Source organism: Macaca mulatta, chromosome 1, assembly GCF_049350105.2.
Source record: "Macaca mulatta isolate MMU2019108-1 chromosome 1, T2T-MMU8v2.0, whole genome shotgun sequence".
Classification (NCBI taxonomy): Eukaryota; Metazoa; Chordata; class Mammalia; order Primates; family Cercopithecidae; genus Macaca; species Macaca mulatta.
The window spans coordinates 104,074,039-104,092,929 of NC_133406.1; the positions used below are offsets into that span (position 1 = coordinate 104,074,039).

The 18,891-nt window shown below is 40.1% G+C and overlaps 1 protein-coding gene across 2 annotated transcripts; it reads right to left on the reverse strand.

Moving 5' to 3' along the window:
* Positions 1-284: 284 nt before the first annotated feature.
* Positions 285-17,919, reverse strand: HSD17B7 (hydroxysteroid 17-beta dehydrogenase 7). 2 transcript variants are annotated; one of them, XM_015114093.3, is made up of 9 exons: positions 17,810-17,919; positions 15,767-15,970; positions 12,085-12,177; positions 10,789-10,903; positions 8,669-8,863; positions 5,144-5,248; positions 4,366-4,422; positions 3,193-3,291; positions 285-810 (listed from the first exon to the last, which is right to left on the reverse strand). In XM_015114093.3, exons 1-9 carry the CDS (start codon positions 17,842-17,844, stop codon positions 688-690), a joined length of 1,026 nt encoding a protein of 341 aa, XP_014969579.1. In that variant the 5' UTR covers positions 17,845-17,919; the 3' UTR covers positions 285-687. The 2 variants fall into 2 exon arrangements, 1 of the variants encoding a protein (XP_014969579.1); XR_013395597.1 differs by lacking the exons at positions 285-810; positions 3,193-3,291; positions 4,366-4,422 and having other exon boundaries at positions 5,145-5,248; positions 10,789-10,877.
* Between the last annotated feature and the right edge of the window lie 972 nt (positions 17,920-18,891).

The window sequence follows — 18,891 nt, forward strand, 5'->3', positions numbered from 1 at the left end:
AGTTCAAGCGATTCTCCTGTCTCAGTCTCCCAAGCTAAGATTACAGGTGCACGCCACCACACGCGGCTAATTTTTGTATTTTTAGTAGAGATGGGTTTTTGCCATGTTGGCCAGGCTGGTCTCAAACTTCTAACCTCGTGATCTGCCCACCTCAGCCTCCCAAGGTGCTGGGATTACAGGCTTGAGCCACTGTGCCCGGCCCAATCTTTTTCTCATATGCATACAAGCATGCACACATACACATTCTCGGAGATAATTCCAAAAGGAAGGAAAATAGACAGTCATAGTTCATAGTTTATTACAAATGCATATTATCTAACATGATAGAAATCCACATGCCCCAGAATGTACAAGAAGGTATGCAATGTTCCAGAGTATCATTGTCAGTTCTGGTGTTATATATATATATATATTAAATATACATATTTTTTGAGACAGGGTCTCGCTGTCACCCAGGCTGGAGTGCAACGGCACAATCTCAGTTCACTGCAACCTCCGCCTCCCAGCCTCAAGAGATCCTCCCACCTCATCCTCCTGAGTAGTTGGGACTACAGATGCATGCCACCACACCCAGCTAATTTTTTTATTTCTTTTTGTAGAGACAGGGTCTCACTATGTTTCTCAGGCTGGTCTCGAACTCCTAGTCTCAAGTGATCCTTCCGCCTTGGCCTCTCAAAGTGCTGGAAATTACAGGCATGAGCCACTGTGCCCAGCCTGATTATCTGTCTTTTGAATAGTGACCCTAATGTGCTTTTCCAGTTCCAGTAACTTTTGATAAAATTTTTCAGCAGTGTCTTCATCTAGGTCCATCTGGAAAAGAAGCAAAAATAAAGATGTCTAGAAAGGAAAATTAAGATGAATAGTATTTGTATAAAAGAAAGTCATTCAATATATGAAACAAAAAGAAAGGAGGCAGCAGGAAAGGGCCATGGTGGCAGACACGTGGGGACTGTCAGGAAACTGAGAGCCTGAAGACATACTAAATGTCAGTCTCAGTTCCAACACTCACCAAACCCACTGATGCTTCCCTTAAACAGCAAGACTGAAAGATCCGAGTTTTGCTATCTCCCCCAACTTCTATATGCCCAGGAAACAGAAGACACCAACCAACTGTGATATCAAAGGACAAAACAGAAAAATCAAGAGTTTCGTGAATTTCTAATGGCTACTCACTTCCTAATATCCATCTGGCTTAGTAAAAAAGCCCTGGTTTGAGCTGGGCTCACGGCCCTCTAGATAAAAGATGATACTTCAGCCCCTGTTGAAACAATGGGTGCCAGAGCCATGAGACTATGTTCTGGCCAGTGAGATGTAAATAATACCTGGAGTCTCTTCAAGAGAAATAAAGCATCCCTTTTTTCTTCCCTTCTTCCATACCACTCTCCAGCCGCAGGCCTGAGGGCCACGCCCTAATGGCCAGGTGGTGACTGCAAGGAACTTGGGTTCCTGACAATTTGTGGAGCTGCCATGGCAGCCTGAGACTGCCTCTCTCCTAAATGCTTTTACATGCAAGAAATTTAAGATTCTATCTGGTTCAATCCATAATTATTTTACATTCCTGTGTTTCATGCAGGAAATCTCGACAGTATGTAAAGGCAAACTTTCAGCTCTTTTAAAATAGCGATATCCTTTTTTCAAGCCAACACAGAGCCTAAACTTCAGGAACAGCCTCTTTGTTCACAAAACTGAAAGGCTAAAAATTAAATAAACTTTTGAACATTTTGAAAATAACATTTATTTTCAATCATGTTAGTTTTTCTATAATGGAACTGGAAGAAGCATTACAGAACTCTTCTAGTTCAACCCCATCTTTTAACAGAAGAGAAAGCTGACTTACCCAAATAATCAAAGGTTAAAATACTTTCTTCAGTGCATTTCCATAAAATGCTAATGAGTATGTCAGTTTGTAGAATTAAACATTTTTTCCCTTGATAAACAAAACATTCCCTCTAAGTTAACAGACAGTAAGTTCAAATACACTCTGCTAGCCTAAAGTAAGTTATTAGTTTATAATAGAATTCCCCAAAGGGATGTTACAGGTTATGTAAAATTTGGTTTAAAAAAAATTCATGGTGAGGAACTGAAAACAGCAGGATTAAATATTTCACACACATTTCTTAACTGTTTCAACTTCTCACAGCCTTTACTTTGCTGACGTATGCTGTACAAGTCTCTGAAAGAGGGGAATGTAATATGAAGCATGGTTCAATTTTACTTGCTACAGGAACTGCTTCTTGCAAATCTTCTCAAGAAACTAGTATCCCACAGAATGTATTTTGAAAAACCTGGAAGGTTCACTTTTAGTGAACAGATAGCACAGGAAGCCAAGTGCATGGCTCCCCTTTCAGCTCATGCTACTAACAGACGCCAAGATCGATGCCAGTTACTTGACTTACCTAACGGTCACCTCAATCTTATTTTATCTTAAGCTAATACCTCCTCACAACAGGCTGGATCGTGGAAAATCGAAGGCTGAAATAAACCTTAGTCATGACAAAAGTATAACAAAGTACTTCTCTCAGTTTAAAATAAATGTTCTCATTCCCCAGTATGTAACTCTATGTTTGATTTCATTTTAGATTACACCAAGTCTAAAAAACACAGTACTGATTTGATTTTTTTTCTGCACATTATCCTGCTCCTCTTCAAAACACCAATCTATTAAAGCTGATAATTGTCACAAGCAGAATTGAATACTCAAAGGGAAGTTAAGTTCACACAGAAAAACAATTCCTATTTCATCCAACTTGCAACGTATTTACTGAGCGTCTACCATGTGTAAGGCAGTCCGCTAGGAAATGGGGTATGACCCTCCTCCTCACAGAGCTTACATTCTGACAGAGGAACCCGAAGGTGAACAAGCATGATCTGCAACAGGTACAGGATGTCAAGAAAGCCTACCACAGAGGCACCCAGGCCTGGTCTACAGGGTCACTAAAGGCTATGGGATAAGCTGATCTGAAGGATGAGCAGAAATTAATCATCAAGAGGCTGAGAGCAGCTTAGGTCAGGAGAACAAGATGTGCAAGAAACAGGAGAGAGCAGGATGAAATAAAATCAGGCCAGTGTGATGCTGGTCAACAGTGAGTACTCAGAGAAGGGAAGCTGCGGGGCTGAGGGGCTGGTCAGGAACACGGGCTTAATTCATCAACCCAGCAGCAAACATCAGTGCAACAATGTAAGCACATTTACCTTCTGGGTCATAATGTAATTTCTTCCAAAGCCAGTGGTGGCACTGAGATATTTGATCAGAGGATTGAGAGATTCGGGCTTTTGGTGGAAAAGCCATACCTGGAAAGGAAGGATGTGTCAATGATTTGTTTCTTCTGCCCAAGGTGAGTGAGGCTGGTGGAGATTCACAATCAGCACTTTATAGAGCTCCCCAGACAAATTATAAACATCCTCTCAAATATCATCAGTGAACGGTTTAGCAAATGTATTGAGAACTAATTAAAATATAGTTTAAAAGCACTTGCTTCTATAATCAATTTGTGTTCCTACAATAAACACATTTATTTCTGTAACATTTACCAAAACAAGAGCATCAAAGCCAATTCCATTTATGTTTTCCTTAGCTAATTTCAATTAAGTCAAGATTTAATAATCTACTAAGTACTACAGTGCTAGGTCCTTAGGTTTCCAAAGTGAATAGCAAAATTCCTGAAGGAGCTCAATGGAATGAGGGAGACAAACATAAAGAACTGACTCAGATACAATGGGTTTTTAATGTAGGACAATTCTGATCCATTAGTAGAGGCTGCCTCTGGAGCTCTGGGTTGAAGAATATTCAGAGACACCACTTGTGTACAACAGAAAGGAGTATTATAGCCCATTAGTAATGTCTGCCATTGATGAGGAAACACACGCAACCCATTTGCCATGTGTGATTTAAGGAACTCGACTGGCTTCCTAATAAAATAACAACTTGATCCTCTAAGAAAGGGAAGAAAATCTTCATAGAGGGGAATGGTGTTGAACTTTGTTATCTTGGCTCTTGACCCACAAGATGCTCTTTCTCCGTGGGAAATCACGGACTGATTGTGCAGTCATCGTCCTGCTTTGCCTGCCCCTCCAGCTTTCCACTGCTCTGTCTCTCCTCCAGCTGCTGGTGTATCCTGCCTCTAAAGAAGTGTTTTCCCTATAGTCATGGTGCCCAGTGCCATGGTAAATGTCAAACTTGCAAACTTCACTCCTAATGTTCTGCGCTTAGCCTTATAGTCCGCTTTAGCTCCAAACAGGACCTCGATTATTCACAGAGCTTATTCTCTTATTATCTCTTCTGTCGAAATTATTTCTACCACAAGTGAACCTGTAATTCACATCTGCTAAGCCATCATACAAGTTATAAAAACTTCAGTAACATACCAGCGCTTCTGTTCCATTGTATGGTGTCAAAGTGAATGCATTTGCAAAAAAGCGAAGCTGCAGAAAACAACAGTTATTTTTGTGGTAGTTTAGAATACAGTCACAAAATAATTATTCATTTAAATATTAAAAAAGAAAACTTGCCTTTCTGATTATAGAACATTTTTTAAATAACAAAAAATAGAGGTCAAAAAAGAAACATCACTTAATCTCCATACTCCAAATCAACCACTTTTAACACGAAGGTCTATTTACTTCTGATCTTTTCTTTATGCCTGCCCTAAAGGAGAGATATTTCTTCCTGAGCCCTAAAGGGAGAATCATTTCCTAAAAATAGCATTTTTCAATGTGTGCCAGAGAAACGATGGTCCTGCAAGATGTTCAAATCACGAAACAAAAATATGGTTCTATAGTTACATAATGTACAATTATCCCCTTTTTGGGAACTTTTAATGCGCATGACCACTTTGAAAACTTAGAGAAGTCCAGTTTAACCATGTTTAACATGGGTTTTCTGAAATTATATGATTACAGAACTCTTGGGATCTGTGGTGCATGAGCAATGAAACATTCCTTTAAAGAGAAGTGGACACTCAAATGGTGGTGTGGCAGTAATACTTAGAAATATTAAGCAGAGGTTTCACATTTAGTAAGTTCAAAACCTCAAGTTAAATGGCATTCAGGTTCATTCCTTAAATCATTTCCCAACCCTTAAACACATCTTCCAGGTCCCAAAAAGAGATTTTATGAGCTAAGAAAAGAAGTATTCATCACTTACTAGCAATATTGCCGGCATCAACAGTGTCCATATAAAGGGAGGCAGAATTCCATATGTCAAATTGGTCAGTGCTGTACCTGGACACACCACATTGGAATACAGACCCTAGGAACAGACAGGGGTAGCAATAAGACTTTAACTTAATGTATATTGACTCAGTCCAGCTACATGCTAGTTAATAAAAGAGGTATGTACATGAGCCAGAAGTCAGGTAATAAAGAATTTACGTTTTGAGTTGTCTCTGAAGGTGGGTAAAACATTTATGTTGAAGAATCATGTATTAAGAGAACCCACTGTGAGAGGCACCCAGGATGTAAAAATTAGTAGGACAAAGTCTCTATTCTCATGAACCTTGCAGTATAAAAAATAACCAATCTTAAAGCTGGGGGAGAAAAGCAGGGCCTGGTTATCTGAGTTTTCCCTATTATTGGCTTAACTGAAGATCAACTTTTCAATAATCATGAGCATTTACGATTAAAAGATGTACAGAGTACAGTCCTTGCCTTCAAGAAGTTTCTGGCCTAATAAATAGACAGTTAAACCTAAAGTATGTGTCTGTTTCCCTGCAGGTACATAAGACCCATACGTCTAGCTTGAGGTGGGTGCTCCCGGCATCAGGCTGTATGTGCTGTCACTTTCTCCAACTGAAGATCTCTAAATCAGGTCCTTAGCCTAGAACTCATTTTAGAAAGTTCCACCCTATAAAGAGAGCCCCAATTAACACAGAGCTTATTTAATCTAAAGGGTCCTAAGTGATCTATAGTTAAGCCCTGGAGCCCTGGGACTATCATGAGGATAAGTCTTAGCTCGTGACTTTTTTCTAGAGGATTGCTGGGAAATCAAGGGGACTCTCAGGGATGGCTGATCCATGTCAGGCAATGCCAAGACTCTGCAGCACCAAATAAAGGAGGAAAAGCCTCCAGGTTCTGTTGCTTAGGGTGCTATCTGTTCATTGAACTGTCTGTTACAGACAGAACCTGAGAATCCCCTTGATTTACCAACAATCCTCTAGAAAAAAGTCAAGAGCTAAGACTTATCCTCATGATAGTCCAAAAGTTTTTCCTAAGAAAATAATGTACTCTGCCCCCAAAACAGCTAAGGAAAAGTTCTTATTCTAGGAACTACCTAGGAACACTTGTGGACTATTCTGTCCTAAATGAAGAAATCTTCAAACTAAAATCCAGGGTTTCCAACATATATAATTTTCTGATGTTGAGAGATAAAAAAAGAAAGAAAGAAGAAGACAATCTTAACCAAGACTGTATCCTTCCATTTGTTTAATTATAGGGATTAAATTGTGATGATCCTGAGTATTTCTATATGGCTTGAGTCGGGGAGGATGCATGGATGATTCAAGTCTATCAGGCAGTCTATATAGAACCTGACAACATTTCCAGTAACACAGGGCTTCAAAAGGAATACTGTAATGTCATTCTTTCTCAGCTGCTTCTTTCCTCATAAAGGCCAGGGAGAAAAAAGTCATTGGCTGAGAACCAATCTCAACAGATTTTACAAGCAATAGCTAAATCTCCCTCTTTCATAAAAGATAGAATCCCAAACCTTACTTGATAACTGAGACTTAAATAGAATCCCAGACCTTTCTATGAAAGGAAAAGCTAATTCCTCTAAAAGGGAGTTCTCAGAGTACCAGGAAGCAGTTTTGACAAGTTTTTAAACGTCTCAAGAAACTTCGGAAGGAGGTGCACAATGGGGCCAACATGCTGAATCCAACCTGCAATATTAACAGCCTATACAAGAACACGTACAGGCATCTGCAGACCACATGCACCAACGCCTACACATGTGCACACACCCAAAAAATACATGCACAAACACATGTGCACACACCCTCAAAACCCATACACGTACATATGAACCCCCTACACATGGGTAGGCACACAAATACATATACACGCTCATGCATATCCACATGTATGTATTTGTACAGACACATGCACACACAAACTCACATTCTGAATACAAAGCACTGCTGTGAGTGCTTCATCCAGATCCCCTCAGTCCATCTTCCCAATAAATCTGTGAGGCAGGCACTATTACTATCCCTATTTTTCAGATGAGGAAACTGAGGCATAGGGAGATTAAATAATATGCCTAGGGTTACAAAGAGTCAGGATTCAAATTCAGTCCTAGAAAGTATGCTCTTAGCTTCAACTTTATAAGAGGCATGATTCAGGCTGGGTGCAGGCGCTGTAATCCCAGCACTTTGAGAGACTGAGGCAGGCAGATACCTGAGATCAGGAGTTCGAGACCAGCCTGGCCAAAACAGTAAAACCCTGTTTCTACTAAAAATACAAAACGTGGGTGTGGTGGCACATGCCTGTAATCCTAGCTACTCGGGAAGCTGAGGCATGAGAATCACTTGAACTCAGAAGATGGAGGTTGCAGTGAGCTGAGATTGTGCCACTGCACTCCAGCCTAGGCAACAGAACGAGACTCTGTCTCAAAAAAAGGGGGGGCATGATTCTAAGAGCCAGATCACAAAATGCCACCTGATAAAGGTAGCCATTCCAGAATAAGCCAGGTCTAGACTATCACATAAGGCTTATATTTCTATGTCTAATTCATGATCCAAGAAGCTCCCTTGAGGGAAAACATAATTCTTGATCATCTTTTTATTTCACTTTTCTCCTCAACCCTAAACCTGGCCCAGTGCCCTAAACATGATAAGTCTTTTATAAGTTAGTGAAATTAAACTTCTCCATAGCCCCATACTCATACAACACTGTTAATCAAAGCAAACAAAAGAAAATGTCCAAGGGGAAGACTGGAGATTTTCAGGTAAGAATTTAGACCTGGGCAACAGAGAGATAAAAGAAGCAGTAAACTGCAGACCATAGTGGCCACAAGGACTCAGTATGACCAACAAGGGTCACCATCCCCTGTAAAACATCCTATAAACTGAGATCCTCATAGAGACAGAGCTCTGGGAGTCTTACCTAAAACCACCACTATCCAGAAGGTTTTATAACTACTTCACTGTCCTATAAACATCTGCTATGACAACCACTAGGAGGCAGCATGGTGCAGGGGGAAAAGTCCAAGCCATAAAGTCAGCCAGCCTCGGGCTCAATTTTGAACTCTACCATTTACAAGTTGTGTGACCATCGGGTAAATGACTTAAGTTCTCCGAGATTTAGAGTCCTCATCTGAAAATGGTTATACTTAAACCCACCTCCATATAATGAGGCAGGTATTTAATAACACACACAGATGAATACAGAACCTGAAACACAGCAAGTACCAAAACAGTAGTTATTATCACTTTTAGTAGTGTCACTCTGTTAACATAAGTTAGAATTCCTGAAGAACCACAGAATGATGAATGAACTACCTGTAACTAAAATGTCAGGAGCTAATTATCTCTGCCCTAACATTTTCGTATACACCAACTATCAATCTAAACTACAAGAGTTAGTGGAAAGCCAGCTACCTTACTAGGAAATCAATAGTAGGTAATTAAGAGAACCTGCCCTGCCATTTCCATATCACTGAGATGGGCCTTACCTGCTGGTTGAAGTTCCTGTTCAAAGCCACACTCAGAAGGTCAGTGGCATATTTGGAAGAACTGTAGGGCTCCTTGCCTTTGCTGTGCTGGAAGTCCTCGAGGCTGAAATTAGATTTCCTCGCATTGCGAGACGATGTCCAGATGAGCTGAGATGGACTGTCACTGTGACAAAGGAGAGGCTCCAGTTCCCGAATCTGGGTGAAAGAAAAAAAAAAAAGAACAAAAAAGTATTAAAATCTACTGGCAGAATACAGATAACAATTTTGAAACCACTGTACATCTATACTGAAATTGAACAATTAGGAGGGAGGATGGTGGGAGTCAGGTTTGTCACTGTTGAAGTGAGACATCACAAATAAGCATGGGGAGGAAGCTAGAATGATCTATATGGTAAGAGATTAGGGTCAGAGACATCAGTATTAACTAGTTATCTAAAAGAGACATGAATTAGTTACATAGAAAAATATTTATAGATATGCATACATACATGAGTTAGTACGCTAGTATGCACACACATATCTCTGTAGTCTATTAGCACAGAGGGTTTAGAAGACACTGATCTCTCAGTAGCAATAAGCACCCAGATCTTGGTTTCTAATAACCATTCTCTGATAAAAGAAAACATATGTCTTTAGAAAAGTATCTGATTCTAGGACTGAACAAGGAAACACATAAGATGATTCTGAAGCATCTTGTGGTGCCAGATAGTAAGAAACTGCTCAAAATGAAAGCTAAAACAAAAACAGAAAACCACAATGATGGGGGTGTGCCAAAGAGATACAGGAGCCAACTGAAAGAGCTCCCAGTGGCTAAAACTGAAAACATTTGAGCAAGAAAATAAAATAGTATTTATAATTTCAAAGCAGGAAATACATATTCATGCGTCCATGTGGAAAAAATAAATGACTGAATAAAGACATAAATAAAAGAGAACAGACAAATCTCCCTTGCAGGAAAAAATCCAAACAATTTCTGTAGATAACCCACTCTCTTAAGGAGGTAAAGCATTAGCCAGTATGCATTGGCTGCACATAGTAACTTTCTTTCTTTTTCTCTTTTTTGAGACGGAGTTTCACTCTTGTTGCCCAGGCTGGAGTGCAGTGGCATGATCTCGGCTCACCGCAACCTCCGCCTCCTGGGTTCAAGCAATTCTTCTGCCTCAGCCTCCCGAGCAGCTGGGATTACATGCATGTGCCACCATGCCCAGCTAATTTTGTTTTTTGATAGAAATGGGGTTTCTCCATGTTGGTCAGGCTGATCTCCAACTCTCGGCCTCAGGTAATTCGCCCGCCTTGGCCTCCCAAAGTGCTGGGATTACAGGCATAAGCAACCGTGCCCGGCCCAACTTTCTCTCAAAAAGTAGAGTATGAAAGGGGAGAAAGAAAAAGTAACTTAACAATGGAGAAACCTGACAAACATTACTTCAAGCCAGGAGATCAAGGTTAATATCAACACTGAGAAGTCATACTGATAGAATATACCCTTGATATGATGTCATGAGAATGTCACTTTACCTCTGTGACATTCCTCCCAAAAACCACATTCTTCAGTCTCACCATGAGAAAAACATCAGACAAATCCCAACTGACAGTCTACAAAACACTAAGCAGTACTCCTCAAAACAGTCAATGTCATCAAAAACAAGGAAAGTCTGAGAAGCTGTCACAACCAAGAAGAGCCTAAGGAGACATGACTGCTAAATGTAATGGGATCCTAGAACTGAAAAAAGACATTAGGCAAAAACGAAACCGGCATAAGTGTGTACTTTAGTTAATAATAATGTAGTAAAATTGATTCATCTATTTTGACAAATGCATCATACCAATGCAAAATGTTAATAGGGGAATCTGGGTGTAAGGCATACAGAAACTCTCTATATTATCTCTGCAGTAATTCTGTAAATCAAAAACTATTAGTACACTTATTGAAGAAAAATCTACTAGGAAAGCTTCCAGAAGTATTCCATGCTTACAATAAACAAGCCAAATGCAATCAAGAAAACTCAAACATGAGATTAAGTCAGTTAACTGGTTGCTCAACTATAGCAATGCCCCGTGCCCAGAGCTTTACAGAAACGATCACACCAAATATTAGCTTATTAAGCCCACAGCTTTTTTACCAGGATAAAATGGCCAAAGACATTGGTCTCAAACACCTCCTGAAGTCCATCAGCAGTGATCTTATCACCCTGGGTCAGCAGGCCTTCAGCTGTGGAGAACATATGAATCACTTTTCTGAAATAGCAGAAGATAATTGCATGACTTTTTAAAGCTTCTTTAACTGGAAATGCTGAAAACACTTCCCAACCCATCCCCCGCCTCCCCCCCCCCACCCATAAACTATACCTCCCTTGATTCTGTAATGACAGGAATAAAAATAGCTGTTTCTCAGACTGGATTATTGCATTAAATGAAATGCCAAAGTCCCTCCTTCCCCCGACTAATTCACAGAAGTACTTACACACGTATAGCTCACACTACCAATAGGAACTTGAGTCTCTCAAAAATCTGCTGCTAAAACTCTTTACCTCTTCCCCAGTCAAGTTACAGGTAAACTGTTCTAAATGAATAATAAGCTATGCCAAAGGGAAAAAAGTCTTCCTGTGTATAAAGTATGTTTAATTGCCAAAAACAAAGTTAAACAGGTTGTTTTTTTAACTGGGAATTCTTCAAACATATTAATATAGTGTTCTGCTGTGAGGTCAATTCAGTAGGTCAAGGCCAACATGGAGACAGACAGAGAGAGAGAGAGAGAGAAAGAGAGAGAGAGAGAGAGAGAGAGAGAGAGAGAGAGAGTGTCTGTCTGTCTTTTAATGAAAAAGAAGTAAAGCAAAAGTACTGGTATAGTAAGTAGCACATAGTAAGAATGCCTATTTATGAGTAAGTGTACTGGGTCACAAAGTAAGATTTATTCCTATAAATAAGAATTCTCCTGGTTGTGTTTCAACATTTTTGAAATTTTTGAAAGCCACTACACTAATGTGTAATGAGAATTTCCCAGGAAGACATTAGTTCTCTGCATTTCCCCAACCTACTGGTCACAGCACCTGACATACAACTGGGAAATAGTTCAAAGTAGCTTTCCTGGAAGTTGGAGTCTCTCTGAGAACTCTGCCTAATTTCAAAATGTTCTTGCTAATAGGCATATCCCGGCAGACCAAAAAATGACCTTCTAAACCATTCAACCATTTAGAATGTACTGGGACTTAGAATACCATACAAAACAGAACTTTCAGCGCTCCCCACAAAAGAGGATTGCTTTTCTTTCATGATATGGTTGCATCATCTCCTTTTTCTGTCTTCAACCTTTTCAACGACCCCTTACCTTTCATCTCCCCAACTTAACACACCAGCAAAACTAGGCAGAAAAATGAACACATTCCTTCCAATCAGTTCATCCAGAAAATGGAAATTACCTTGAAAAGAGGCCAAAGAAAAGTGCTTTGATATTTAGCTGTGGATTAGGCATGATCCCAGCATTTAGATATATACAGTCTAATCTCTGAAACCTGCAAGTAAACAACCAAACGAGATTGTGAGTTGCAAGTAAAAGCATCAGGTCAAGATTGTGTATTCTATCTCTAGAGTGACTAGAATCAAGGAGGCCTAAGAAAGACAAAAAATACTTTTTAAATTAATAAATTAGCCACAGCAAGCTGAGAAGAATTTACAGTACATTAAAGTTACAGCATTTCTTTCTCAACAGTTTTTCTTTAGCCACAGTAAACATCTGAGGATTCTTTCTTTGGTAGTGGCTTCAAACAGAATCTGTGGACTTTAAGTAAAACCTCTGATCAATAATTCCTTCCAGCTCTGTTCTCTCAATAAGGAACTGCAGCAACCCTCTATCTGTTAAACCCACTCCACTCTCCTCATCTTACAAAGTCTCTTGCTTTTAAAAAAAAAAAAATCCACATCTCCTCTGGTTGATAAGTAAAATTTATATAATATTGATATTCACCTGACTTGATCTATTAATGTTGAAATCTGAATGCCAAAATATATAATAAAACAGAAGATCCATGTGGAAACCTTTCAGTGTTCATGGACAAGTCCTATGTATCATAAAATAATGAAAGTTCATAAGAATACAATGAGATTGTAAAAGATGAATCAGGGTAAGATATTCTTGCCGGGCTCCCTCCTGAATACTTGTCATGGAAGGGATATGAAATGATGAGTTGAAAAAGCATTTTCAGTTTTAAACGTATGTAAGCCTTCATCTAGATGTACTGGTTTTGAACTAGGTTCAAGGCAGGTAAAGCCTGCTCTCATGATACTCACAGACACCATAAATATTCAGAATATCTCCTAGAGTTCTATGTACCAAACTGTCTCTGACTAACCCAAGACATTAAGAGCCACAGCTTCTAAAGTTAGGACCCTGAACTACATACATGGTCTTCAATACAGATCACATACAAATATTTCTTCATCATCCTATAAATAATTGACAAATGACTCAAATTATTAAACTGACCATTTAAAATGCTGATATTGTTACCATCAGTTCATCACATAAGTGCCACAAAGATAGTGTGAGTTCATCCATTGTTGCTTGTTCTATTACCGTATTTGCCAACTTTTATCTAAGAATATTAACATATTTGGCTAGGAACAGAGAGGAAATGTTTAGTAAAGACACCAAATTAAGCTCTGGCTTCAGTAAAATGGCATACCACTCATCAATAAAATAATTGACACATTGCTCTAATATGGATAAAACAGAATCACTGTTTCTTACTAGTTTTCATCTGCACATATCTAATAGAAGACAATGCTACAGATAGAAAGACCAGGTGTCAGGGATGGTGCTACTTGAGCCTTTAGAAGGAATCTCAAGCTCTCTTTAGCTCTAGTTGACTTCAAGCTTAGAACTGAAGAGATCCATTTGAGCCACTGAGTGCAGTTTCTTGACATAAGCAAGAATCTATCTGGACACTTTCATATATTCCATATTTGTGAATATCATTACAACCATCATTTCCTAAACTTGAATAACACCAACCATCTCAAAAAAAAAAAAAAAAAAAAAAAAAAAAGGCTGTTTTGCGAACTAAAAAAAATACCTCAAAACTTCACTACAATGCTGATGACAGGTACCTGGGACAACTCACTGCTACCACAGCCTCACTGCCTTGAATCTGTGCTAAGTTGCTAAATATCTTACAAAATACTAAATTACTAAACTTGTGATAAAGTACCGAATATCTTGAACCTTTGAAGGCATTCGGGAATAGTCAGTACTATAAACGTTAAAACTTTAGGTCTCAAAAGTAAACTGCATCGGAATGGGCTATTATTAACTGGGAAATGAAGGTTCTTTTCTTCCAAATAAGAGAATATAACAAAATCTAAACAAATCAGGTAAGAAGCCAGCTGGCTAAGAAAGTTTAGGAAAAGAATGCCTGTAAACATGATTTAAAAGTTGTAACTTCTCTCAACTTCATAGTTTTTATCTCCATAAGGACATTCAGTATACAGTTTCACAGCCCTGGAGACTCTTAAGTTATGGAGGAGTAGGGGATATGGAATATATCACAATTTATGTGAAAACAGAACCTAGAAAATCTCCTCAGGTTTTTTTTTTCTTTTTTCTTTTTTAAGATGTGGCAGAAAACTCTAGAGCTCAGCAGTACTGGAGAGAGAAACCACATTTACAAAGGACTAAGGCCACACTGAGAAGAGCCAGAGCGAAGAAGAAAACTAGCTTTCACTTTGTAACTGGTGCATTTGGAAGAGGGAAATGCAAATTATTATCAATTCACATAAAATACAAAGTATTTTTCTTCAGCAAATGTCTTCATTAAGAAGGGCTTCCTTGTTTCTACCCATTTCATTTTACTGTCCAAGGAAACAAGGTAGTTATTTGTCTCTTAAGTGCCTCAATACTAAAATCTTTGAAAATTAATTATTCAAGATAGTCCTAGGGCGGCATAGACTAGTGCAGGGTTCTTGGCCTCTTTTCATCATACATTCCTCCTAAAATTTAAAAACAAACAAATAAATAAAAAGCCATCTCTGCCCAGAAAAATGCATTGTGCACCTACATGCAATTTTGTGTTCACTTGCAGGGGAGTTATACGTTATACTCTATAAGTTATACTCTATTCCTTCACATACCAACTGTTGATCAAATGTCTATTACATGCCAATTACTGTGAAGGTGTGAACAAATCTTTACTGGCCTAGGGAAAAAAATACCCCTTAGGAAGCAGGGAGAAGCCCTGGGGTCTTGGACTCACTCAACTAATATAAGATTGGATGACCTTCCTAGGGACATTACCCTTATTTCTGTGTCTCAGTTTCTTCACTTGTTAAATGTCACTACTTGCCTTATCTACTTAATGAATTCATTATGTGAAGGAAAGATGTAAAAAATGAATTCAAATGTCAAAAGAGTTACCTTAACGTAAGGCAGTGCAACTGATCACACATCAGGATGTACTTATAAATTAGTCTCCATGAAATAATTATGATCATGATTGAGACTGAAAATGTGGTACCAGGCACAATGGCTCACGCCTGTAATCCCAACACCAACTGATCACACATCAGGATGTACTCATAAATTAGTTTCCATGAAATAATTATGATCATGATTGAGATTTAAAATGTGGTACTGGCCGGGTACAATGGCTCACGCCTGTAATCCCAGCACTTTGGAAGGCCGAGGTGGACGGATCACAAGGTCAGGAGTTCGAGACCAGCCTGACCGACATGGTGAAACCCCATCTCTACTAAAAATACAAAAATTAACCAGGCCACCGTGGTGGTGCGTGCCTGTAATCCCAGCTACTCAGGAGGTGGAGGCAGGAGAATCACTTGAACCCAGGAGGCGGAGGTTGAAGTTAGCCAAGATCACGCCATTGCACTCCAGCCTGGGTGACAGAGCAAGACTCCATCTCTTAAAAAAATTAAAAAAAAAGAAAGAAAATGTGGTACTGAGACACAATGGGTCACCCTATACAGATTTCCTCAACATAACTGCTTACACTGCACCTGTTTCTTTTTAGGTTTTTCTTTCCTCTCATTTTATTAAGTGTTATGCTGCACAATCACATAAGAAAAAAAAAAATCCATCAGCAAGAGATATACCTTTGCTTAAGTTCCTTGGAGGCCCGGAACACGGACTGCAGGTTGCTGATGTCCACCTGGACAATGGTGACCTCAGCAGTGGGGTGAGAGGCCAGCAGAGAAGCACGGACAGCTTCTGCCTTGTTCCTATTCCTGCACGCCAAACACAGATGAAGCTCATCATCTTCCGCCAGCAGCCGCTTGCAGAGGGCCAGGCCAATGCCACTGGGAGGACAATTCAGACACAAGATGTGGGTTATCTGGGATGGCATCAGGTAGAGGCATTTCTCTCTGGTTCAGAAAACTGTGTCAACTTGACCTCCAGTGAGAAGCCCAGAAAAACATAAAAGACTCAACAATTATTTAAGAATGGAGGAATCCTCCACTCCAATAGTCACTTGCTTGAGACACAGTCTAGTTTGTGTTTTTCTCATTTTGAAAAACTTCAATGACACAATAACTGGACTGTAAACAAGAGTTGTTCTTTAGTTTTGCTATTACTGGGCTTTATCCTGCCAGTGGTTTTCATTTTGTATTTATTATGCCACTCATGAGAATGATTTAATATATCACCAGTAAGGGCTGAAAAGAGCATCTTATTAGCTGTTTCCTATGTGCATCTTTACTTTGCTGTCTAGGCTCCTCAGGGGCAAGGGCTTTACCACCTATTGGTATCATAAACCCCATAAGGAGCACCAGAAATCTCCGATAAAGGAACAGATGAATCTTTCAGATGAGGCATCAGTAACATGGCAAGATGTACAAATCCCTCTCGACAACTATGATTAAATAATAGAAAAAGAAAGAACTCAACGTGATTACGTAGAAGGTAGGAATACACTAAATATTAGATGAGGACCAAGAAAAGGGAAGCAGGGATGCGTACAGCATTTGGAGACAAAGAACTTCAAAACCAGCACTGTAAAACCGCATAGGAGTGGTGACATCAGTCAGATCAGCCTGGCTGATAGCAATGAAAAGTTGGGTAATAATTTCTCTTTCATTACTTAAGCTGATTCCAGGAAAATATATTAATAGTTAAAACCCAAAAAGAGCCTGGAACCATCAGTAATCTGTTAGCACCAACAACAAAGCATCAAAAACAGTTATTTGTCCTCACATGAGAATAGTAGGTATTTAATATACAATTGCACATATCACAATATATGTAAAAGAAACAGACAAAATCAATTCTGACTTATTTCAGTACCTTCCACATAAGAAGCACCAATCAATTGTTGAAGTCACTTGAGAGGGTATGCTAAAAAGTTGCCAACTGCAGACACCTACCAAGCTGGCTTAGTTAATATGCATGTGGTTGAATAATTGAAAGTGGATCAATCTTAAATGTTTAACATGTACTCTATCTTAATCATTTAAAAATGCCAAATGCAACTAGTAGAAAAAATTGTTTGATTGGCTTCATCCTCTACACATTTTTCATGGAAGTGCAAATGACAGGTAAGAGGCTGAGAGACTAAGTGAGCAACCCTGGAATTATTATGAGCTAGTTATTCTGCACCCCAACCATGCCTTCATATGAAAAGGTTAACTTTCTCTGGGTTTCTGAAGAGTGTGTTAGCTCTCTAGCACTGAGCTAAATGGAAGGGGATTGTTTTTTCTCCACAGTCCTAATGCTCATGGGTGTTCAAATTTGTAGGCAAAAGGATTGTACAGACAAAACACCTATAATATAAGACATGATCACGTGGTCAGGAGCAAACTGCTGGGCACTGACGATCAATACGAATAGCAGGCAAAGATGGAAAAGGGGCGGAGCCCGCGTGAGTACCCTATTCTCTTGATAACCTCAGGATCATCACTGCCACACTCATCACTTACTGATGTTCTAGTTTTCCTTTTCACTGTCATGTTTAATACCAAGTACCAGTTACTGAGCACCTCAAGAGGCCGGCACGCTCCACACCTGCTACAGAGACTCCGGGAAACCTAGGCAAAGCCAGGGGCGGGCGCTTCCGGGGTCCGTTCGTGGAAGGTCGCAGATCCCTGCTCTCTCAGACCCCTCATCCGCTGCCACCTCTGCCAACCCAAAGGAGGCCTCACCTGCTCGCGCCGGTAATCAAAACCACCTTTCGCATCTTCGCGCATTCACACTTCCAAGCAGTGAAGCAAACGCCGCCGCTGCTTTCGGAAGTCCTAAGATTTCGGGCAGCAGCCGGGCCCACCTCACCCGTCACCAATCAGAGTACGGCCACGCCCCGCCTCCCGTTGCGTCATCGAGTCTGCGCTGATCCCTCCAATCTCAGTCCGCCAACCGCTCCCTGCCCTCGGAGTCGGCGTCGGGTGAGATAGGCCGAGGGGAGGAGCTGCGTGACGCAAAGCCCGGAGCCATTCCAGGTTCTTCTCGCTCCGCCTCAGCGCAGGTGTCCGTCACTGCCGCGTAGGGCTTATTGGAAGCCGGATCTTTAATCCTGGTGGGCGTGTCACCCGGCCTAGCTCTTAGGAGAGGAGTAACACGCACTGGGTCTGTGCCCTGGCGTCTGAGATTGGCACTTCATTGCAGGAAGGCCTCACGGTATTTGCACCAGTGCCCATTTTAGAGAAAAGGTTTGAGTCTAGGAGCCAGAGTTGGGCGACTATTATTTAATTTTCCACTCCTTTTTGGATGTATAGATCCAGGCATTGTGCCACTTCACAGCCCAACTTCTGATCCCAGACCTCCTCCTCTAAAGAAACTTATTTGAGAAAATGAGCACTGATTTTGTTAAGAATTTTATGTAGAATCATGCGTAAATTACCAGTATTCAAAAGTTGGAATGTGGCGTGGAATCAGAATCTCAGAACTTCATTAGCGAAGTACTGAGAATGTGTTGTAACCTCCTATATCAGTGCATCTCAAACTGTGCTGAAGGGCCTGTTTGTGTTTCCAAGCCATCCCAGATGGGTGCTTTTAGAAAATACAGAGAAAAAAAAAAAAGAAAAAAAAGAAGTGCTAGAAAAAGAAAAGCAAAAGGCATACAAAACACAAGCCCCGATTTTTTATTATTAGATTCCAGACTTATAAAAATACTCTGCCAAAATGAGGCAGAATAGGGTTTGGAGGCAGGGTACTTAAGGCCAATTCGTGTTGACTTCCTAGAGCTCAATCAAGGAAAAACAGCAAGGGCTGGGAGTAGGGAATCTGA